General features: G+C 42.9%; 1 protein-coding gene and 1 long non-coding RNA gene across 2 annotated transcripts in view; both read right to left on the bottom strand.

Moving 5' to 3' along the window:
• Positions 1-22,386, bottom strand: part of Agk (acylglycerol kinase) — a 72,645-nt gene extending 50,259 nt beyond the window's left edge. The window contains exons 1-3 of the mRNA XM_048340352.1: positions 22,304-22,386; positions 14,934-15,045; positions 597-636 (exon numbers count right to left, since the gene is read on the bottom strand). Of these exons, the coding sequence (XP_048196309.1) occupies positions 597-636; positions 14,934-15,028 (135 nt within the window). The 5' untranslated portion in view covers positions 15,029-15,045; positions 22,304-22,386. The remainder of the gene's footprint in view (positions 1-596; positions 637-14,933; positions 15,046-22,303) is intronic.
• LOC125347233 lies at positions 5,430-12,267 on the bottom strand. Its single transcript, XR_007210140.1, has 3 exons — positions 11,992-12,267; positions 7,619-7,621; positions 5,430-5,443 (listed from the first exon to the last, which is right to left on the bottom strand). It is a non-coding gene; the product is annotated as an uncharacterized LOC125347233 (long non-coding RNA).
• Positions 22,387-25,031: the final 2,645 nt, after the last annotated feature.

Below are 25,031 nucleotides of genomic sequence, written 5' to 3'. Positions count from 1 at the left end.
GGGTTAAAAAGGCAACTGAGTCACAGCTATCACTTGTCAGGACAAATGGGGAGGGCAAGACGGTGTTCTTGAATTGGAAAGGATTAACAATTCAACTGTAATTATGGAGCAGATGAATGGACATTTAAGTAGAATCCCATGGAACTGGGGTAATGAATGGGTTCTGTTAAAGAGATGGGCATAAAGTCTGAATCAACAATTTGAAGACGATTTGACTTTCAGAGGCAATGCTGGCTCTGAACTGATATCCTTGGGGACCATTTGGATCAGGGCTGGTTCAGGGTTGAGCCAGGTCTTCAAGGACAAGTGCAAACACAGCAAATTCCCAGAGCTTCCGCTGGTTGGTTTGTGTTCTCGGGAGTGATCCAGAAGTAAACAAGCCTAACGGGATGGGCGTTAGAACTGCTCTTCACCAGATGGTAAACTTCCCCCCAGCACTGTTCAGAGTTGGCTCGAAGCCTGATTCATCCCCAGATAGCAGGGGAAAATAGCCAAATTGCATGGAGCTAAGATTCTGTGCCTGTCCCAGGAGTACTGTGGGCTTCCTGCTCCGTGGAGATAAGAGGGTTTAATTTTCTTACAGGAAACAGCATTACCTGAGCTTCTTGACAGGCAGCTCTCCTTAGCAGGTTATCGCTATCAAAGCAAACAAAAAAGAAAACCAACATCAGTTTCTACAGAAGATTAAGACACAAGCAAATTTTGTGGGATTTGCTCCTCTTCCCTATAAATAACCAAGTCAGAGTTTCTTCCAGACCCGATAACAAATCATGGGTACGTTTGAAAAATACAGTCTCTAAATGAAACTTTAAATGAAGTATTTCTATAGCACAACAAGTTTCCCATGGCTACCTTCTGACCCTAAGAAGGTGAAGACACATGACTTTACATAGCAAAGGGGCTTCAGAGATGATACTAAATTTAGGACTTGGAGATTGTAAGGTTATCCAGATGGATTCACTCTTCCCATGAGGTCCTTAGCACAGAACAGCATTCTTGCCTGTGGTCAGAGCACATGGGGCTCTGGAAGGTTGTGAAAGAGGCTGAGAGCCTAGGAATGTGGCACAGCACCCAGAAGTGGGGAGCCCGAGAGGTGGCCTCTCCCCAAGCGCCTCCTCAAGTCCCTGCCATCGTTTTTACTTTAGCCCAGGGAGATCTAATCCAGATAAGGTAATAAATTTATAATGTGTTAAGTGATGAGGCCTGTGGTAACTTACTAGCCAAACACAGAAAACTAATATGCACATCCTGAATTTTTCTTATCAAGAGGAAATCACTGGTACTGTTTTGGCAGAAACAAACCTGCTGTTGAGTTGCTTCTGCTATTTTCTCAAAATCCCCTCTTCTTTATATCACTGTGAGACAATCAATTATATCACAAATGAGAAGTTTTGTCAAGAGGCAAAATTTTGGCAAGTGAAAGCATTTCCAGTACCTGATCATCTACTTAGCATAACGGTCTCTAAAATACACTGAAGAGAACAGCACTGACAGCCCACAGGGCCAGAGCACATGCTCAAGTCTGCACTTGTGCATGCAGCTACAATGAGAACTTCACCTGGTGAACAGCAGGCAAGAAAACCAGTACCCAGAAAGCATGCCCATTAACCAATTTGTAGGAAGAATTTAAAAGGGGGAACAGGGTTATTTCCCTTATATTATTTTCCCTGAGCACATTTTATAACATTTGAGACCTTGAATTTTGCATTTGAGTCATTTCAAATCTAATATGAATACTGAAAACTAAACAAGTCATGAAAATAAAAAATCTGCAACTTTTTGCCTTAGTTGCAGCCCCAGGCTGCTGGATAATGCTGTCCACGGCCAGATGACAGGATCACCCCAAAGGTCTCTGGGCCGGTCAAGTCAGTCTTAGTAAGACAGCACTGTCCAAAGAGAGGCTTCGCTGGCATCAATGTGAACCTGACAACAGTGCCCTCTAAGGTTATGATGGCACCAGTACCTCCGAGGCCCCTGCTGTCTGACAAAGTTCCAGGAGCTTCTCCTTTTGTGAGGTGGCCCCTGGATGAGCAGACTACCAGGCCCAACCCTCAGCTGCTTGTGTGACCCTGATCCATGGCTATCCGGGTGGCAGAGAGTTGTACCACCTTCCTGTCCCACACCCAAGACTCACAAATCCTTACTCTTTGCTGTTCTCCTGTATGCCTCCCTATCAAATGCCCCCAGCAAGTCATTCAAAAATCAGCAACAAGAATGCATGTCAAGTAAACTGGAACTGCCCTCCAAAGAAAAAACTCATAATTGAGGAAATCTAGTTTTTCCATCTACCATCATTCCTCTTGATGTAAAGCTTGGTAAGCTGCATGCTCTCTAAAGGTTGAATCCTTTTTCTTTCCCCCGGGGAAGGGGGGGGGGTGTAGAAAGCTAAATATAATGCCACCTATGTCTTTACACATACTCCCCACCCCCCACAAATGTATCTTTTATCTTCCTGTCTAGATTATAAACTTCTTAAAATCATGGATAATTCCTCCCTAACAGCCTACAGAACAGACTCTTGTACATAGGAGAGGACCAATAATTACTTGTTAATAAATAGTGGCTAATGGTTGAAAGGAAAAACTGACTGTATTGGGGCAGGCCAGCGTTGTTCTGGAAGGGAAAGTAAAGGTCAATCTTCACATGCATATCTGGCGTTCTTGGACCTACAGCTCAGCCGGGATGGGTCTCCAATGTGACTACCACCAAAGGGAAAGAGTTATAGGGTAGTGCAGCATGAAAAGTCAAACAGCCACCGGAACTTTGCCAGGTTAGAAAGATCTCAGGGCTGGGTGTGTATATGCACGTACATGCATATGTGTACGTGTTGTGTTGTATAACCAAACTAGTCCCCTCTAAAAAGGGCTGGGTGTACATTCCTTTGGGTACTACCTGGAAGCACAAGAATTCTTTTAGTGGCTGATTTTCCAGATAGCTAATGGGTCAAGAATCCCAACTTGACCTAAAGACCTTGCTACCAAACAAAGTACTTCTATACAGTGCAAGCCCAGGCTCTTTCCAGTAGGCCCAGCCGTCTCCAGGGAGCTAAAGTTAAATGCAATTTATAAGAGGTGCTACAAATGTAGTCATATCAGAGAGGGTCCCTGAAGATCTGCTCAGTACTGAAACGCAAATTCTTTGACAGAAAGAAATGAGAAGCCTCTGGATTAGAAAATGAACAAAACCTGCTGATGTCACTGCCTGAGGCTTTAGAGGCATATGAACATGCCCGCCACTATAGGTAATGGGATGCTCTCAATTTATTCCAAGCCATGAATGTTTTATTTATTACTTTAGGACTGCAAAATAAGATAAGTTGCCATTTCAATAACAACTTAACATGGAGGGAAAAATCACATCGATCCAACCTATTTCCCAAAAAGGATATTTCCCACTACAGTCTACAGGCAAATTGTACAGCAATTTCTACCAGAAGCTTTTCCCTTGGTGCATGCAAACACAGCCTTTGCTTTGCAACAAAATAGATTTCAAGTTGAGATGTTTATAACTAGCACTTCAACTTATCTAAGCTTCCTAGAATAATTAATCACTGCATGGCCAGTGGCTTTACCCAGTGGCTTTCCACGGAGCAGCAGGAAGGGAGTGGAAGCACAGCAAATTTGGAAATGAATCATAGCAAGGTGAAGGCAGAAGGAGAGAGCTGTCTAAGAAAATACAGCACAACCCTGTCCCCCTGCCCTGACTTCACCCAAACAGGGAAGATTGCTGCAGTGGGCCTCTTAATCATGGAAATGGTGACCAGCTCTGCCTGAGAGAAAGAGGCTGGAACTAGAAAGGAAATGCAGCCTGCTGAGAAAGAATACTCAGTCTTTGGTCCTAAAGAACATCCACGTGGGTTGGAGAAAATAGGCAGCATGACAGAAAACCAAGGCAACAAAGAAAATGCTAATGATTTTGTGTTTTGTTTTTATGCCAGTACTGGGGATTGAACTCAGGACCTAAGCACTGTTGTTTAGCTTTTTTTTTTTTTTAACTCAAAGCTAGCCATAGCTCCCCTTCCAGTGTCTGGTTAGTTAACTGGAGATAAAGAGTCTCATGGACTTTTCGGCCTAGATTCTCAGATCTAAACTTCCTGAGTAGCTAGGATGACAGGCATGAACCACCAGCAATTTGTTAATGCTAACAGTTTTCTGTGCTTTTTTTCTTTCGTTTTGTTTTGTTTAAAGCATTTAGTTTGGGCTATCTGCTCTGGTCTGTCTAAGACAGTACATAGGAGATGTTATCTCCTTTTGTTCTCAGAGCATCTGGATGATGGGCTAGATGATGGGCTCCATGCTACTGAAGGGATTTTTATCTCCTAACCTCTCCTAAGCACAAGACCATAAAGAAATTTCCTGAAGTTACAAAAGAATAAAGGGCTGAGCTGGCACTCATGGTGGAGGCTCACACCTGTAATCCTAGCTACTCAGGAGGTTGAGATCTGAGGATCAAAGCCAGCCCAGGCAAGAAAGTTCAAGAGACTCTTACTTCCAATTAACCACCAGAAAACTAGAAGTGGCACTGTGGCTCGAGTGGCAGAGCCCTAGCCTTGAGCTGAAGAGCTCAGGGCCAGTGCCCAGGCCCTGAGTTCAAGCCTCACAACTGATTTAAAAAAAAAAAAAACACAGAATAAAGGACTGGGAAGAATTGATAACTATACATTATGCAGAGACAGAGACTATCTTCCATTTCAGCATCCCTTAGAGTACATAAGGGGGGAAATAAGGGGCCATACAAGCCTTGGCTGGCATTAAGAGTCATCATTTCTGCTGCTTAAAAGACTGGCAAAAGAATAACAAAGTTAGCAAACTCTGCAATCAATTGTAAAAGACGAGTGTGTGGTGCTGCCTAGGGACATGTAAAGATATGGCAAACGGGGTCAGGAACACTCGGGTCAAATGGTACCTCAGAAAGAGGCAAGGATGGATTCCTGAATATTTACAGCAATTTTCAGATTTATAATCTCCTTTTTGCTATCATGACTTATTTACTGACCAAGTATGAAAGCCATATAGCACCCATGCAAATAAAATGCCTTTGTCAAGGCCATCCAAAATCAAACTCCATTTCTTAGATGTGTAACATTTTAAGATTGGAAGAGACCTTAGAAATCATCGAAACCAAGACTTTTCAACCTCCTCACCAATCAAATAATACAGACGCTACAGCAACACTCCATTAGTAAGTAACCAAGTCCACTGGGGCAGTGATTCTCATCTGGGCAAGGACACGCACAGGGAAGGCCCTACCTCAGGTCTCTGGGCCTCATGAATCTGGTATGCTCACTGAACAGTTTTCTCAACTTTAAACTCCTAGAAAAGAACTAAGTGATGCAGCTACAGAGAACTGCCAGCCTGGGGCTTTACCTACTTTTAGAAGTTACTAAAAGGCTGAGCACTGGTATTACATGGACTCTTGTCACAGCACTGTCTCCAACAATACTCTGCTTCTATTCTATCTCCTAGAGACATTCCCAAATGACCAATATAGCCCTGTCTACCATTTGTCATATACATAGGCAAATGCCTTCACTGATAGTCACCTCCATCATGCTTTGCTACTGCTGTGGTTACCACGCTCTTTTATTCCTGCAAGTGGGAAATTTATCCTCAATCTAAGAACATATTTCTGCCAAAGATGACCTCTGCCTATGATCGGAAGGCCTCAAATCTACCAAAATCCACAGGTGTATGTTCCAGTTTGGTGCCTGCCTTTCTCTCTCTGAAATTAGAAATCTCCAAGCCACCTTTAGCCATCCTTATGCTCAGATCTAGCCACTTTGGTCCACACACTTGAGTGCAATCTGTCAACAACACTAATTCCTCAGGGTTTCTCTTCACAATCTGTTCCCTGTCCAGCTCAGGAGAGGAAAATGAAAGATGACATTCCAGTGGGTTCTCTCCCATAATTCAGTTAATCATCTTTCCCTTCTCTGTAGAACTTTTCATTAACCAGATAGGTAGTTTATCCCCTCATCTGACTGACCAAAAGAAATGGAAGAGGAGCAAGTCTTTATCTTGAGCTCTCTTTTCCGCCTAATAGGACAGAAAAGTATTCTACTGTCTTCCACTCCATTGTCCTAATAGTCACAGAAGCACGAGCTAGCTGGTTGACTTCTGTAGACTCTGGAAAAGAAAATTCTCTTTCTGGAAGCTAAGTTTCTGCTAAGATTCACTCTGTGCCATAAGGGGAAGCCTTGGCTATCACGAAAGGACATCCTTTGAGCTGCTACCACCAGGTCTTTTTCTAAAAATTTCTATTCCTGTTTAATTCTCCCACATACTCTACTAACATCCGCTTGTGACTCATTCACTTTTTCTACTTCCTGCTCTTTTCCTCCCCCACCCATTCATTTTCATATAACAATTCAATTTAAACAGTAGATGCCAGACACTTTTCTCCCATTTATTGCATAACATCAACTTTACTAAACAACCAAAATACTAGTCCCTTCTGTCTCGGCTATTTACACTGAAAAAGAGAAGACAGGAAGCATGACATACAGATTTTGAAGGTCTTCAAGAAGAAAGCATAAGATGAGGGCATCCTTTCCCTTCTCCTCTGTGGCCTACAAACCGCCCTATGAAATGGTATTCACTTAGTCGACCTGTGAACACATAAACTAGTAGCTACTATGGTCCACATTTCACTACCCTGTAACATGAAATGTCTGGGACGTTTATCACTACCTGGAGAGCGCCAGCCGTACTGTTCTCTGTATAGTGCTTGGAACACATTAAAAATTATGTGAAACCAAAAAAAAATAAAACATACCTTCTTCCTCCTTACAGAGATACAGGAGCAAGTCATATAAGTTTAGATTTAAAAGAAGAAGAAAAATCTGTTTTCTAGATAACCTAACAATGGAGTTGAAAGGAACAGGAATATAATTAAACTTCATTATATTAAAAAAAAAAGTTCTCCTCTTCCCTACCAAATCTGTGCTGACAGGCATGTTATTTAATTACCCATAAATGAGCTTCTTTAAATAGCACCCATTAGTACCCCAATTTCAACTTCAGCTTATGCATAAAAAGGGAGGGGAAAAAAGTTTGAAATGGCTAAAAAGCAAAACAAACTGCTTTGTCAAAATTTCAACAAAATCTGCAATGAGAAAGCCCCGAGGGGAAGTAAGCCTCCCTTTGCTGCTGGCAGGGCAGCCAGGCCCCAGACCACCCAGCGCAGAGTCAGGGGCTAATCTGAATGGATGGCAAGGCAAAACATCTGCTTTGGCAGGAACTCTAGAGACACTAAAAAATGAAGCACAACACATTCCTGAAACTATAATCTGTACCAAAAGAAAAAGTATGAGTCTAGTCAAGTATGGCTCATGCATAATTTACCCCTGGCATCTGACACATTCCCCCCTGGATATCCTGTCAAGATCTCACACTGAGCGTATCTAAAACAGAGCAGAATACCTCCTCCAACCAGTTCTCCCTATATCACCAATTATTCCAGTCTTACAGCAAAAAGAAAAAAGACTTACATTCCTCTCCTTCAGCCAAACAACCAATTATCTAGGAACAACAAAAACTAGAATTTACTGAGGGTTAACTGAAGCCAGGCACAGTACAAGTACATGTGCCGCTGGCTTCCCCCATTCCATCCTTACAACGAACTGCTGATCACATAGAATTACGCCTGTGCTCAGTGCACACTCTTCACCCTCCACAGGCTCATGTTCACCCACTTACTTTTCATTCCCAACGCCACGACTCTGATTCAGGCCTCATTTCCTTTTTAGGTAAACTGCTATTATACTTCTCGGCCATCAGACTTTTCTCCATCAAATACATCTGCACAGGGGTTCTGGATTTGAGGGCTGCCTTCTTCATGATATTTCCTTTAAAATGGTCACTGCTCCCTAAATACTACAAACTTCTTATATTTAAAGCCTTCTCTGATCTGATTTTCCCTCATCCCACTGGCAACATGCAACTCTACTGTCAAGTTAGATTCTTTACCAAGCTCCATAAATCCACTGTGAGTTTCAACGTTCTGCTTCTGCTCAAGTAAGTAGTAACACCTGTATCTAAAAACACTCACAACAATGCTGCTTAGTCTGCAGGGCCCAACTCCAGTGATATCTTTGTTATGATGTCTTGCTTGATGAGGAGACCAAAAGCCAAGAAGAGGAGGAAGTGGTTATGTCTGACTGAAAATTTCTTTGTGCAAAGCACTGTTCTAAAAAAAAAAAAATCTACATGACAGCCCACAGAGACCAGTACTACTACATACTACGTCCAAGCATGGAGAGGTTAACTTACCCAGGGTTACATTCTTGGAAGCTATAGAGAATACATTTAATTCCACACCATTAGGGTCTAGAACCCCCTCTTAGCCATTCTGCTTTCAAGGACTCTCAGAAACGATCTTTTTTGGCTTTCTCAAGGGTGAGTCAGCTGATCACATAAGAGCCCACTGATTAACCTCAATATCACAGCAGGACACTTAGACACTACCTCCCTCCAGAAGTGATGCCATAAGAAATCCACCACACATAGATGAGCATTCTTGTCAAATAATTTACACCAAAATCTAATTATGCCCCCCAATCAGCCTGCCTCAAATGTTAATGTCTTTTTATCTACAAAATAAAGAGGAATGTGAAAATCCTGTGATAAATACAGCATCAATTTTAAATACAGTCATAAAACACACACACTAATTCATATGTACATAAATTAATATCCAGACGAAAAGAACTCCAAAGATAAGGAAGCAAAGGACTTCTTCGTCATTAGTCTTAGAGGATTTAAAGGACCCTATACTCTTTACCTCACATATGGCATATTCACATGCACATCTGAAAGAAGCTGGGAGAAGGACACAGAATGAGTGGGAAATGGGGGGAAAATACAGTAGAGGGGGCCCAACAGCTGCAATGCATACTGATGAGAGCAAACTAAGCAACTCAAGGGCAGCGGAGTGAAGGGAAGAAATGAGGGAAAAAGAAGGCACAGATTACACTAAAAGGAAAGAAATGTATATATCACCTGATCTGGAACTGTTATTGTTAATAATCAAAGAGGTCATAAGTATTGTAGACTAGATCGACAATGTCCATCAAGGGGAAGATTTTTTTTAAAATGAAGAAAGTGTGCTGGGAATATGGCCTAGTGGCAAGAGTGCTTGCCTTTGTATACAGGAAGCCCTGGGTTCGATTCCTCAGCACCACATATATAGAAAATGGCCAGAAGTGGCGCTGTGGCTCAAGTGGCAGAGTGCTAGCCTTGAGCAAAAAGAAGCCAGGGACAGTGCTCAGGCCCTGAGTCCAAGCCCCAAGACTGGCCCAAAAAAAAAAAAAAAATGAAGAAAGCAAGGGGCATTGAGGGAGGGAAGGAGGGAGAAAAATGAGGAAGGGGCTAAAAAGTAGGACAAGAAATGTATATATATCCACTACCTTAAGTATGTAACTGTAATCTCTCTGTACACCATCTTGACAATTAAAAAAATAAAGTCAGGATCAGCATCACTATGTGTGTGTGTGTGTGTGTGTGTACAACAGTTTCTGAGTGTGGTTCTGAATAGCACTTAATACTATTGGAAAGCTATCTGCTAAATCTAGGAGTATGAAAATTCTGTAGGCAAAATGTAGTTTTCCAGTTTATAAAACAAATACTACAAAAAGCAAGAAAGCAGAGTTGACTTAAAAGGCAGACACTAAAAGTAAACTGTGAAACTTGATATAGCAAAACTGTATAACAGACAATTTGGGGACAATAAATATAAACAGGCTATTAGGTGTTATAAAAGAAATTATTTTTAATTTTGTGAGGTTCATGATGGTAGCACTGTAATTTTTTCTAAGTCCTATTGAAGCTAAGATACTAAGGTACTCATAATTAAAATAATATAATACCTAGGATTTGCCTTAAAACATTCCAGTTTAAAAAAAAAGTAGAGAACACAGAAAAAAAAAGATGAACATAAATGAAACAAATTGGTGCTTTAGAATGGAAATCTTTTTCACCTTACTAAATCTAGCAAAATTTTAACAAGACAAATTAAAATGATTCACAAGCCAGGTCCTGGTGGCTCATGCCTATAATCATAGCTACTCAGGAGGTTGAGATCTGAGGATCATGGCTTGAAGCCAGCCCAAGCAGGAAAGTCCATAAGACTCTGACCTCAATTAATCACCAACAAGCTGGAAGTGGAGCTGTGGCTCAAATGGTAGACCACTAGCCTTGGTCAAAAGAGCTCTGAACAGTGCCCAGGTCTCAAGTTCAAGTCCAAGGACTGACATATACACACAGAAAAGTAAGATTTGTGAATCAGGCAGTTCCTAGAACAGGGCAAGTTCGGAAAACTTCAACCAATTGGTGATATGGTAGCATTTACAGAGATTCTGTAAATAACTGAATTGGCTACAATTTAGTCTACTGATCAGCCCCTTGGCTATAGCTTGCTTAGTTGATTTACTCATAGCTCAACTGACTGGTGACACAGCTTTCTGTCACAAATTAAAGCTCAGTTACTGTAGTATACCAGGGTTTCCTACCTGTAATCCTAGCTATTCAGGAGAAGAGATATAGACGATTGTGATTCAAAGCTATCCCAGGCAGAAAAGTCTGCAAAAACTCCAATTAGCCAGCAAAATGATGGACTAGAGGCATGGTCCAAGTGGTAGAGGGCCAGCCATGAGCAAGCAAGCCACAGTAATGGCATACACACACAAAGTTTTAAAAAAATGAATACTTTTTCCTCCTCTTAGTCACCCCTTGAACAGGATGTAGTACATATCAACTTATGTGCCAGAAAGTGTGGTAGTTGAGTGAAATCAATATTCAGTAAGGCTTAAAGAACTTGCCAAAAGTTAGACATCCAAAAAGTAGCAAGACTTAGAAGCGCGACTTGAAGTACTCTGCAGTAACAATTACTCTCGACTTGAAGTACACTGCAGTAACAATTACTCTTACAACCAGTATGGCACAAGACATCCTCAGCTCACAGTCCTTCCTATCTTTCAAGGCACCTAAAACACAGCCGTCACCCTGAAAGGTTCAGACCAGGGTGACCTGATTCTGTTTCACAGTTCTGGCACATGCTGATTCTGTGTCCTGGGCAAATTATTTAATCTTGTTGCCCGTTTCTTCATGTACATGACTATTAATCACATGCTAATATGAGATGAACAGCCATCTCACAGAGTTATTAGAATGAAATCATGCAATCCCTGAGTGTTAGCTATTATTACCAATAGTATTACTCAGTTCTAATAAAGTTGATTCAGTGACAATGAACACATCCCTTAGGCAAAACTCATAACTATTTTTCCTCCTTCTAAGAAATTGGTTTTGACCATAGAACCTGAAAGTCAGCTCCTACCAGTGCTTAGAAACACCAATATACAGTAAGCATGATTCCTGTTCTATGTTCAGAGGGAGAAAAAGATCTAATATTAGTAAAACAAATGAACAAACAAACAAAAAGCTATGAATTCACGACTCAGAACTATTCAGCACAATCACATTTGCTTTCCAAGCTTAATGGCAAAGGATATGTGATGCATATGAAATTTGTAAAAAAAAAAAAAATCTCCAAGATAATAGGAATTCTGACTAATTTAAGAGGATTGATGCTCTGCCATATAAATAGGAGGGAATCCTGAGTCACAGGCTAAAGTGGAGGTAGAAATGGAGCCAGAAGGAGTAAAGTAAGAACCAGGAGCCAAGCCAAGAGGTTGGTTGAGAAGTAGTGCCAAGGCCAAAGCCATGAGGAAACAGACCAGAGCCAAGAAAAGCAAGAACAATGTCCCCAATGATGATAGAACCATCTGACGTCAACTAAGACAGACAAAGATTTGGGTATAGTCTGATAGTCCTAAGTGCTTAAGCCCTATTCTTCTGTGGTTCTGAGTCTTAAAACTGGACTTTTCCAAGATGTCTCATTACAGATAAAAGGCTCAAATCTTATTAGATCAATTTGAGAGTCCTGGTGTTCCCCACTAGCTGTCACCTAAGCATTTTGTGGCCTCAACAGGACTATTTATCACATGGGGTTTATTCACACTTACTCACATTTTTTGAGGTCTGACATCCAGCAGACATAGACCTAAAAGCTTCCCAGCTATCTCACTCAAGTCCTCAATGACCCATGTGTTATTATTCCCCCCTCTGCACAGAACTAGGTACATGGCTAGAAAATGTCATTGCTGTTGACTCCAGATGGCTTTCATACTATATTGCCTCCTTTCTTCCATTATTATATTTTTTTTAATGTGCCTGCCTTGGGGCTTAAACACAGGGCCTGGGTGCTGTCTCTTGAGTTTTTCTGTTCAAGGCTAGTGCTCTCTACCATTTGAGCCACAGCTCTACTTCCAGCATTTCTGGTGCTTCATCAGAGAAGAGTCTCACAGACTTTCCTGCCCAGGCTGGCTTCAAACTGAAATCCTCAAATCTCAGCCTTGTGAGTAGCTAATATTACAGGCATGAGCCACTGGCACCCAGCTTCTGCTACTTTTTATTAACAGGCTGTTTGCTACTAAAAGTGATACAAATGAGTGAGAAACACTTGCAAGTAAACTGCTGACATGATGAACTGAGAAAGCTAGAACATGATCTTCCCCAGGGAACCCAGAAAGCTCGGCAAGAGCAGCTGAAGAGAAATGAGCACTACTTAAACTCTCCTTACTCTCAAGGAACAGGGTCATTTCCTCTCTTCAATTGCTCTTACTGAGGTGAGCTGAAAGCTGTACCTGCTGCTGCTATCAACTACTGCAGCCTGCTGTGGGGAAATTATGCAAAGGGGAAAAAGGAGGAGGAATTCCTATTCACAAACACTACTAACAATAAAAGAAAGCCTTCAAATAAATATCTAGTGTTGAGAAGGTAAACTAAGGGCAGTAATACAAGAGACAGCTAAAAATAAAACATGCCAAATTTCCAAAATCTTTTTTTCCCTATTTACCCAGAATGCCCAAAGCAGTAAAAATCTAGGCCAGAGAAACATGATGGCTCCAAAATTTCTGTCATATCTGAAAATAAACATGTGGTTGAGATCACTTACAAAATATGCAGATTGAAAATGGAACCTGGTGAACACCAGCATTTAAAGGACAAGCATAGCAAGATACTCATAAGGTGACTGAAAAGAAATGATCAAAGGGAATTAACTGAATGTGGCACGTGAAGATTGACAAGTACCCATTTAATCTGGGTGCTGGTGGCTAATGTCTGTGATGCCAGGTCCTTGGAAGTCTGAGGTTGGGTGAATTGGGGTTCAATCCTAGACAAGACAGTAAATTTCCCAAGACCACTTTCCCAACTGGTAGCTGGGTGACTTGTCAGGTCAAGCTACACAAGAAGCTGAGATTGGGTGGCGCTTAGTGTCGGGACAGCCCAGGGACATAAGTCTACAAGATTCTGTCTCCACATAGTAAAGCTGGCATGCTGAAGGTAGAACACTGAAATGAAGGAAATTCATGAATGTTTCAAAATAGGTTTTGTAGAAAATGAAAAGAAACCTGGCTACAGATTAAGTGTCCTATTTCCTGCAGGAGGATTCAGCAGGCTGTATATGTGAGTTCAGAAGGGAGCAGCCAGAAGGACCAAGTCCTCAGCTCTTCACTCTCTTGTGTGTTCCCTCCTCTATAACTGATATGGGTGTCATATATGTGCTGGGCCTTCAGGACAACACTGAGATAGACAAAGCGTGGTCTCTGCCTTTCTAGACTTAAGATTAGAGAAGAAACAAACAGAAGAAAACAACTGCAATGGGAGCCATACAAGACGTTTTCAGCACTATGGGGGAAGACTGGAACGACTACCTTACTTGTACTGGAAGACTCCAGGAAGTTATTGCAGAATCTCTGACGCCATCTTAAAGAGAAGTGTCAGCTCCTAAACCATTCACCTACTTGGGAAAACAACAGTAATCCCGGTGGGTGTCTGGGTCCCTAGATTGAGCTGTCCCTCATGTAGCTCAGAGATCCTGCAGAGGAGACACAGGAGCCTCTCCTTGAAGGCTCAAGTCAGTTAGAAAAGGGAGGAGAAGCAAAACGTTACATGCTTCATATTTCATGTGTTAAAATAAATGTGCCACCCTTGTCTTTTCTTATATTACAAATGATAAGCTTCTTAGGTCTCCTCAGAGATGCTAGCTAATGGAATCTGAGAGCTTAATCTTGAGAATACTTAGGAAGAAATGAAGAGGGGGAGGGCAGCTATGTTCCAAGTTATATTGCAGAAAAGCAGACATCACATTGCATCCTAGTTTTTCCCACAATGGTGAGGTGAGAATATTCACAAAAGGTATCAGTTCGAATCTCTTTTTTCCAATGTGGAGATTTCCAATTAAAAACTGTTATCACTTAAGACTTCTAGAGTTCTGTGTTGCTACATATTGAAGACGTAGCACTTATCCCTTAAACTCATTCCTAAAACTTCTATTTAACCTTATTACCATATTAAACCAGAAGAAGAGCTTCAGCACTTTCCTCTCCCTCCATGTCTGAAGGCTAATAATACTCAGGATTGCGCTGAGTTTCTTACTCAAACAAAAGGACTGACAGTCTCTGTCGCTTTTAAATGTATCTAGGTTCATAGGACAGTCAAGGGGATGGAGGAGGAAGCATAGCAATGAGTGTCCAGTAGCCAGAGTAAGGACAGATGAAGACACAGTAAATAATGGATCAAGGAGATACATGAGTTCAATTTTTATCAACTACTAACTTAGAAGAGGAGTTTATACTCTTCAACAATAAATAAAATAGTTGTTTCCAGTCTTGCTGCTACTATAATCTATTTCTCTTGGAGCATGAGTGTTAATAGTTACTATATTTCAATTATACAGAATTGATTATAAGAAGCTTTTGTGTTGGCTTTTGGTTTGAATACCATGTTAGAGACAAGATTTCAATCTCAAGCCTTGAATTTTGCACTGTTTGGAGGTTGGAGTAAAGGTGGAATGGAATGACCATTACTTACCAGTGTTTCCCATAGAGCCAATGGCCACCCCATGTCAGCAAGCAGAGCCCAGCTGTGGTTTTCTTCCAGTGATTGCGAAGTGTTTTGAAGAACATCTTCTCCTGGAGATGAGCTGGGTTAGAGGAGGCAGAAAAAGGAAGAGGTAATTACCCAATTATTATGAAATGTTACAGGATTCGAGGGAGGGGATTCCACATCCCTCCAAGAGTCCACTACTCATAGACAGTCTCAAGCAAAAAGAGGGATTTACTGGGGAAGCAAAAAGCAAACTGACCAGCCAGAGACGCAGCACAGACTCAGGAGCTGAAACTGCAACCCCTAATAGCCCTCAAGCTGGGGTTTATAAAGGTAAAAGCGTAGCACAACAAATGAGTTAAGCAAGCCATTTACAGAAGCAGAATTTTGCGGTCAGGTCAACCTAATATTTAACTTCATTTTAACAATTGCTACCGTGTTTCCCTAATCAAGATGGAGTCAGCTCTACTCTCCCCAACAGAAATTGTGTAAGTCTGGCATCCACTGTCCTTTTTTCCTTTGTTTACTCCATTTCCTTCTGATCACTTCTGCTTTCTTCTTTTTTCCTTCTAGTCTCATCATTCTCACTCACCTACCTATTTCCTTCTTACTTCACATCTTTCCACACTTCTTTTTCTTCAGGACATTAGAAGGGAGGAGGTGTAGAAGGGGAAGAAGGGGACTTCCAGGCTTCTGCTGGCTTTTCTTGCTTTTACCCCTTCACTATGCCACTGTTTAAGACTGACCATTATAGATGAGGGACACAACAACACTTCACTAAGGGCTCATTCTAAACATAATAGGGGGCTGGGAATGTGGCTAAGCAATAGAGTGTTTGCCTAGCATGCATGAAGCCCTGGGTCCGATTCCTCAGCAGCACAGAAAAAGCCAGAAGTGGCGCTGTGGCGCAAGTGGTATAGTGCTTGCCTTGAACAAAAAGAAGCCATGGACAGTGCTCAAGCCAAATTCAAGCCGCCCCAAGACTGGCCAAACAACAACAACAAAACGAAACAACAAAAAAAAAAAACACAAACCATACGAGACCTTTAGTAGGAAAAGAAGTATAAGAAAATGCACACAAAGTTCAAGGAAGGAAATGTACATGACAATTTAGTCTCCTAAAAGCTCAAAGATGTACAATTATAAAGAACTATAATCACTTGCCTATAAAATCAACAACTTTTAAATTATAATATCCACATACAAAATAAAACAAGATAGATACATCCATACACTCCCATAATGAAAGTAAGCTAGTTTAACTTTACTAAAAAAGACATGATAAAATACAACCTTATTGTAAGGTCCACCCCCAGGAGGGCTCCATGCAGATGCCCTTGTTTAAGTCTGTGCCCAGTACCTGTGTTACCTAGGCATACCTGGAGGCAGTTGCCTCCCCCATCTCTGAGGTCACATCCAATCCACCTGGCCATACCTCCTGCCTTTCCCTATGTAATCCAGCTCAACACACATCCCCTTTCTTTTTCCTTTTCTCTTCTTCCTTCCCCTCTGTCTCCCTGCGCCTCCATCTTGTGTGGGCTGGCAGTTTGTTCTCCCCCAATACCTGAATCATGAGGTGGGTTTCCTTTCCGGTGAACGTTACACTTATTTGTTTTTTTTTCTACATTGCACTTACCACATGGTGATATTTATTTATATTTACTAATTTTTTTTGTTTAGTTTTTGCTGGTACCAGGGTTCAAACTCAGGGTATGCCTTCACTCAGTCTGCTTGCTCAGTTGGCACTCTACCACTTGAGCCTTATCTTCAGTCCTGCTTTTTGCCTATTATTTTGGAGATGGAGTCCCTCCAATGTTTCTGTGTATGCTGGCCTCAAACTGCAATCCTGAGGATCTCTGCCTCCTGAGTAGCTGGAATTAGAGGCGTGAGCCACTGGTGGGCAGCTTGTTTGTCAATTTGTTGCTTAGCTTATTCCACTGGAATGTAAACGTCAAGAGAGTAAGGACTTTGTTCCAATTGCTGCTAGATGCCACGCAAGTATAATCTGGCATGAACAGCTACTTAAGAAATACCAATTAAATAAGTCTTGAGGTAACTTTGTTTTTACTGAGAATGTTTATAGATATAGGAAAAAAAATAAGAAAATTCTAAGCAAAATTAGCAGGATAAAAAAATATGTAATTGGCATTATCTCGATTACATCAAGATATACATCTGAGTTTTAAAATGCCAACAGAAACAAAAAATTATGTGATTTCCTCTAGGTTGTGGGATGGTGGATCATATTTATTTTTAAGCTTGCAATGCATATGCTATAAATTAGTTTAAACATAAAAATTTTAAATGTCGATAACTTTATAACTGAGGTAGATAGACCATGAAAAAGTCTAGTTCTTCTATTTCTCTTACTAACTTGCACTTGTTAAAATTCCTCCTGGGAAGAAGCATCCTTATTGCATGCAACAGTAAAGCCAGTGCCAGGGAGCCCACCTTCTGGAGAATCCTAGACATCATCTGGACGAGTACAGAAGGGTCCCAAAGGCCATCTACTGTTGATTCCCTCCCCATCCAACACTAAAGCACTCCTTCATTCAAAAAATGTCTATACGCTGGATGCCTAGATCATGCCTGTAACCCTAGCTACTCAGGAGGCTGAGATCTTAGGATTGCAGTTCAAAGTCAGTTTGAGCAGGAAAGTCCATGAGACTCTTTATCTCCAACTAACCAATAAAAAGATGGAAGTGAAGTTGTGGCTCAAGTGGTAGAGCACTTAGCCTTGAACAAAAACAGCACAGGTAGAGCGCCCAAGCCTTGAGTTCTAGCCCCAGGACTGGCAAAAAAAAAAAAAAAAAACACCTATAATGCAGGCTCTTTGCCAGAATCTAGGGCAAGGAAGAGTAAAACCCATTCTCAAGTGCTCACAACTTTGAAGGCCATAATTAAAACACAGAGGGGAGGATGGGGCCAAGGGGACAGAGGTAGAATGAAAGGGGATAGGGGAGAGAAAGTGAGCAAGAATTCATTGTATATACCACATAATTGAGACAAATAAGGAAAGGGGTACACCAAAGGGGGGTTAAGATGTTGAGGGTATGACACAGATCAAGATGCATTGTATAATAGACTTTTGTTAAATGACAAGAAAATTTTCAATACATAACCTAAAAATTAAGAAAAGTAAGGGAAGGGGTGGGTTGGAAGGGATAGGTAAGAATGTCAAACAGTCAGGACACACTGTATGGCAACTCCTTTATACTATACAACTACTTAAAAGACAATGAAAATACTTTTTAAAAAAGAACTGTGGTTACAATAACAGGATAAATGTCAAGGGTTCAAAGAAAGAACTATGTGTGAACTATGGTTTCATTCTCTCGGTCTCTCCAAAATCCATATGTTGGAGTTCTAATAAGGTCGTATTCCAATCCTCACGTGAGAGATTCTTTTAGAGGTAACCAAACCAGTGCCCTTTTGAATGGGATAAGTGGCCCTGTAGGAAGAGACAATGATACCTATCCTCCCCCGAAACCCCCCCACCCCCCGCCATGTGAGGACAAAGCAAGAATACAGCCATGTGCAAGCCAGAAACAGGGCTATAACCAAGTGAGCAACTCTGCTGGCTTCTTGGTTACAGATTTCCAGCCAGATTTCCACAGATTTCCTATAAGAAATAAATGTGTTACTTAAAGCTACTTCAGTCTGGGACATTTTTGTTATAGTAACCTGAACTAAGCCTGTACAAAGACAAAACAAGTTATGTTCAAAGAACATAGTTAATATGAGATTTCTCTTCTCATTCAAAGCCTCACAACTATGATTCCTGTAATAAAGCCACATTAACAAAAGCATATAAATTTATTTAATGGGAGCTGGGAATGTGGCTTAGCAGTAGAGTGTTTGCCTAGCATGCATGAAGCCCTGGGTTCGATTCCTCAGCACCACATAAACAGAAAAAGCCAGAAGTGGTGCTGTGGTTCAAGAGGCAGAATGCTAGCCTTGAGCAAAAAGAAGCCGGGGACAGTGCTCAGGCCCTGAGTCCAAGTCCCAGGACTGGCAAAAAAAAAAAGTACGATTTTCATAGCACAAAAGCCTTCAGAGATGAATATGGAAATAGGGAAACTTGTGTATTTTTATGCTAAGTTTGATGAAGAGTGGATAGCTGTGCAGAAGTATGATACAAAGAAGGGGAATTTAGCAAAGCCTGTTTGCTGGGATTTCTATGTCCCTGAATCTTCAAGGATTTAGAGTATTTCTTCCCTGCATTTACAGGATGGGTACCCCTCACAGGAGGGTCTTAAACCATCAGAGAAGGTCAAAGATCTCTTGCAGTTTCTGCTTCAGGGAAGAAGAGTAGGTAGTCAGAGAGTGGGCTTCCTGCTTCTGCTATTCCTCAAATGCTAAGTGCCATATTTTGGGGTGGTATGTCCTGAACCTCATTAGTCAGAGTTAAGTATGAGAGAGTGTCTAGAACAGAGGTTCTTGGTCTTTACGTCCCATGTATTAAAATGCACAGAACTTGTTTGAAATGCATAGTCATGGCTATTACTTCCCTTACCCAAAAGGGTCATTTGCTCTGAAACTGAGCTGTCACCTTCATGCTTAACAACGATTCCCATAATTCTAACAAAGGTCAGTGCCATATTCAACTTTGAGAAAGAGCGGTCTGGAGATACAGGATGAGGGTGAGGAAAGGATTAGAAAAGACCATGGATCACATTAAAGCCTTTGGGTATTATGTTAAAGACAATGAAAAAAAATATATATATATGGGATTTAACAGAGTGATAGCATATTTGAACTTTTGGGAAAAAATCACTTTTTATCAGAATGTAAAGTGAACAGATAGATATTAAAAGTAAAGGTAAAGCAAGCCATTACTAACTTTCTGCCCTAATTCCTAGGCACTTAAATTTAGAAAGGAATAAAAAAACCAGATTGGATTGAAGATATTCAGAACTTAGGAATAGGTAGCACGTGATGAACAATTGTTTATAAAAGGTTAAAGAGAAGCGAGACAGATTTGTGCCCAGATCCAGAGTGGAGGATTTCAGATTTGAATCAAAAGTTTGTGGGGAAAGGGTGTGTGCAGCTTAGAAGATACCAGGACTGAGGCTTGGAGCAAGCAAGTGTAAATGTCTATTGGGTTTCTGGATATGAGTTTGAAAGAAGGAGAAATTAGGCAGAAGATACAGATTTGAGACTGAGTCATGTGGAGGTCATTTGACTACTTTAAAAAAGTATCATCAAATGTGAGAGCCTGAAAATCCAAGCTGGGAGACCCCCAAAAGGACTGGGAGTTTGGGAAAGCCTTCTCCCAACACACTCTCCAATGCTGAGAGTTTCCAAGAAAGGTCAATCAATCCTGGCTTAACAAGAATTCAGATTTCTATCCTGGGTGTGAGCTAACTCCACCCTAGACTGTGTGGGTGCCTGGGGGTAGACTTAGGTTTACTGTTTAGCTCTCTTTCCCCATATGAGGAGGTCATCTACCACATGTATGTATACAAAATATTGTCACCTGTTGAAGTGTGTACTTCCTGCACAAGTCCCCTGGTACCCCAAATCTCAAATCCACCAGCCAGTCTTTGTTATTGCTTTGCACCTGGTTGCAGCACTCAGTGGGGTTGAAACAATCAAAGCTGAAGGTGAAATCAAAAGAATGTCAGTAAATTAGAGAATAATTTGAGTGGGTTAAGTTGGCTGAAAGGTCATCTCTGACTTAGTTTTTGTCATAAATGATTTCTGGACTTAAAAATACTTTGCAGCGGGCTGGGAATATGGCCTAGTGGCAAGAGTGCTTGCCTCATATACATGAAGCCCTGGGTTCGATTCCCAGCACCACATATATAGAAAATGGCCAGAAGTGGCACTGTGGCTCAAGTGGCAGAGTGCTAGCCTTGAACAAAAAGAAGCCAGGGACAGTGCTCAGGCCCTGAGTCCAAGCCCAGGACTGGCAAAAAAAAAAAAGAACTACACAACTTGTGGGGGAGGGGGAGTAGGGAGGGCAAAACTGTAAGAAAACTGGGGAAGAGATGACACTGTTCCAAAAGAAATGTACTCACTACCTGACGTGTGTACCTGTAAACCCCCCGTAATCTCCTTTAAAATAACAATAACAAATTAAAAAAAATATTTTGCAGCCAGGCAAGGGTGGCTGATGCTTGTATTCCTAGTCTCATGGGAGGCTGAGATCTGAGGACCACAGTTCAAAGCCAGCCTCAACAAGAAAACTCTGTGAGACTCTGATCTCCAATTAACCACCCAGAAGGCTACAAGTGGAGAGGCTGCTCAAGTGATGGAGCGGAGCACTAGCGTTAAGTGAAATAATTAAGGGACAATGCTCAGACCCTGAGTTCAAACCTCAGTACCATCACCACATCATCATCATAATCAATTATTTGGTGCCAGATGCCAGTACTCATACCTATAAGACCTTGGTACTCAGTGGGCTGGGTTCTGAGGATGAAGTCAACCCAGGGCTGAGGGATTAGAAGAGACAGGGTGTTAAAGCCCCACTACCAACACAAAACAATGACGATGAAATATGCAAGCAACTTAGGGTGGAAAGCGCTAGTCTAGGAGTCTCCAACCAGACCACAGTCTAGTTCCTTACTGGAGGTGAGAGCCCGGGTAAGTCATTCACTAATAAGAGAAGGATGCATCATCTGCTCTCTGATAGGCTAATTTCACTGTGACTGTCAGCACCATGGGCAGTGCATTCAGTAATGACCAGAACTCTGACTAAAAAGCCTAAATTCTGTGTGTTTAAAGTAATACACTTTTATCTTCACTGCAGGTCTCCCCTCCTCACCTCGTTCTAACTGTAGCCCAGCCTCTCGGTGTGGAAGGTGTAGGGGCTTAAGTGAGGATAGATGATACAGACAGATGATAAACAGATGATAGAGAGAGAGAAACAGAGGCAGACAGACCAGTGGGTGTGGTAGATACTGAACACCCTCTGGGCAGTTCCATCCACCTGTAGCTACAGACCTGGGACCGGGCCTGGAATGAATGAGTGAATGAATGAATGAATGAATCGCCCCCATTGGACCGGATACTAGTGGCCCCGTTACTTTGCACACGAACACGCCGAAGGCAGAGGGGAAAGTGAGGGAGGGATATGGGTAGCCACGGCCCTAGACCTTGAACCCGCACCCCTCCCCCCCCCCGCCCCGACCCCAGACGTACAGGCCCGGCCGAGCTTCCACCCCGGGCCGCGCCACCGCCCGCACCCTCCGAGCCGCTGCCCGGATCCTCAGGCCGGTTCCGAGGTCCCTAGGTCCGGCCCCGGCGACCCCGGCTCTTCCCGGCTCCGGCGGCTCCGCCCTGAGCCCCGGCCCCCCGCTGGAGGCCCGGCCCAGCCGGCCTCCGGACCGCGGTTCGCACGCACTCACCACGGCCCCGGCCGCTCGCCGCCCGCCTTCCGGTGTGCGCTCCGAGACGCCCCGCCAGACGGAGGGAAACCGCGCCGCCGCCCTCGGGTTCCGGGCGGGGCCGGGCCTGGGGTAGGGCGGGGGTAGAGGGGGTGGGGGGGGGGGAAGGGAGCCCTGGGGCACCGCCTTGGGCCTACCGGGTGTGAGGAACGGAAACCAAAAGCAAATTCACTCCCTGAAAAAGGCTGGGGTCTGTGGTGGTAAATGCCCGGAGGGAGATAAACCGGGTGGGTGAGCGGGAGCTGGGGCTTCTTCTATGGAGCAGCCCGGGTAGAACTCCCTGAGGAAGGGCCGCCCGCCCTGCGTGGCCGCGAGAGCAAGGCCGCATCCGGGGCCCAAGCTCGAGGGTGGAGTGGGCCTGGCAGAGGCCTCGGCCCAAGCCCAGGCCTGCAAGCGGGGCTACATCCGGGGCCCAAGCTAGAGGGAGGAGTGGGCCTGGCAGAGGCCTCTGCCCAAGCCCAGGCCCAGGCCCAGGCCGGCCTGCGAGCGCCGGTGAGGAGCGCGGGGTTGGGCCAGGCAGGCGGTGCGGTGTGTGGAAGACCAGGCTAGGCCTAGGCCCCAAGGCAGATGGCCCGGCGCCGCCTCCGCTTGCCTAAGAGCCCCACATAGATTTAGGAAAGGCGCAGTATCCTGCACACCTCCGTCGGTCAGGAGATCACTGAAGAGAGCCGCACTCCCCATCCGCAGCCAGGTGACCAGTGCAGCTGACAAATGATGTATATTGGGGGCAGTGCCCGGGTTTGAAGGGAAGGCCTCACACTCTCTCCCCCACCCTTGGACTGCTTTTCCTACCTCTTCCCTCCAAGTAGTTGGGATTATAGACATGAGCGACGACACCTGGCCTGCAACTATCGGTTATCTACTGCTTGTTCAACCCGTCACTGCCCATAGAGACTCGGAGTCTTCTTTCTTTCCTGTCATCTCTCTTTGTTATTCTTTGTGGAAGATGCTATAACTAAGTCACTGCTTTGAGTTTTAACCTGGTTGTGCACATCAGTAAGCATGCCTATTTTCTCATTAATCTGTCCTTTGTTGCAAGATTCTGTCCCAGTTATGAATTTATGACAAGACTCCGTATCTCCCTCCTCCTCAGTGATGGTAAAGAATTTGAACAGTATGTCCTATGGAATAGGAGACAGGAGAGTGATGAGATACGGTTTACATTTTCCACATCTCTCTGGAGTTTAGAGTGGGTGGAGCCTAGAGAACAAGAGAGCTACAGAGAAGCCAACACCAATGCTGATCATCAGAGGGTTTAATTTCTATGTCCTAACTCAACATTGGTGTGAGGACCGAGTCAACCAAAGCTTTTTCTTCACTTCTTCCAGCATTCAGTCTGCCAACACTTGTGGAACTGTAATCCTTACTGGGCTATACTACATAATGGTGTGAACTTTCTTGCCCTCTCTCCTGAGACTCCATCTTTCCTTTAGGTACTGAGAAGACCATGATATATATCATTTGAACCATGCACAGTATCTCAAAGCCTGTAATTCTAACTTCAAAAAGCTAGGATGGCAAAGATGAGGGGATCACTGTTTGAGGCCAGACTGGGGGAGGAGGGAGAAGTTCCCAAGCTTCCATTTCAAACAAGGACTGGGCACAGTGTTGCATGGCTGTCATCCCTAGTGACACAAGTAGGAAGATTGTGGCCCTAACTGGCCTGGGCATCTGGGTATGAAACAAGACCTTACCAAAGAAAGAAAGGACAGAGGGAGGGAGGAAGGGAATGCAAAAAGGAGCCAAAGGTGTGGCTCAAGTGGCAAAGTGCCTACCTAGCAAATCTGAGGGCCTGAGTTCAATCTTTAGTATTGAAAAAAAAATTCCTACACTGAGATTCCATCCCTTTTCAGTCTGAATGCAATTATCAAGATAACAACCAACAAATGTCCAAATGTTGAGGTGGGAATGGAGGAGGAGGTCTTTTACACTGTTGGTAGGGATGTAAATCAAGGCTGCCACTGTGGAAATCAGTATGGAAATTCCTTTAAAAAAAAAAACTAACTAAAAATACAACTGCCATAGGATTCTGAGAATATCTAAAGTAAGTCTGCATACAATAGGGATATTCACAATAGCTAAACTATGCAATCAACCTAGGTGTTCATCAACCAATGAATAGATAAAGAAAATACAATAGAGTATTATTCAAACATAAAGGAGGATGAAATTATGGCAATTACAGGAAAATGGATGTTCTTTGAATCCATGAGTACAGACTTAATAATCTGCAAGCCATCAGCTATTGGTGGAGGTAGACAGTAGACAGAGAGAAAACAGTGTTTTTAAAATGATGACACTGTGGGGGTAGGGCAAGTGATAATGGGGGGGAAAATAACAGTAGCTGACGTTGTCCTGTGCTTAACCTTTTACTGCTATTACTGATAACCATTCTCCAATTATTTCCCTGGGCTTTGGACTGGGCTATGCTCACTTTCCATAGATTCATTATTGGTAAAAATACATTTAAAAGTTTAGGGGGAAATGGTATAATGCTTGTAGTGGCAGTGGTAGCTTTTAGCATCGCAGATGAAATCTGCTTGTGGGAAAAGATGCTCCCCAGAGTCTGTGCTCCATCATAGAAAATATGCACCAAGTCTTTTCACATCCGTTCTGCTATATTTATTCTCTTTATGCATATAGACACTTCTTTAAGCCTTGTTTCCTCTAAGGGAAAAAAATATGAAAG

Source organism: Perognathus longimembris, chromosome 2 (genome assembly GCF_023159225.1).
Source record: "Perognathus longimembris pacificus isolate PPM17 chromosome 2, ASM2315922v1, whole genome shotgun sequence".
Lineage (NCBI taxonomy): Eukaryota > Metazoa > Chordata > Mammalia > Rodentia > Heteromyidae > Perognathus > Perognathus longimembris.
The sequence above is the reverse complement of the archived record's forward strand: the minus strand, read 5'-3'. Positions and strand labels throughout refer to the sequence as shown.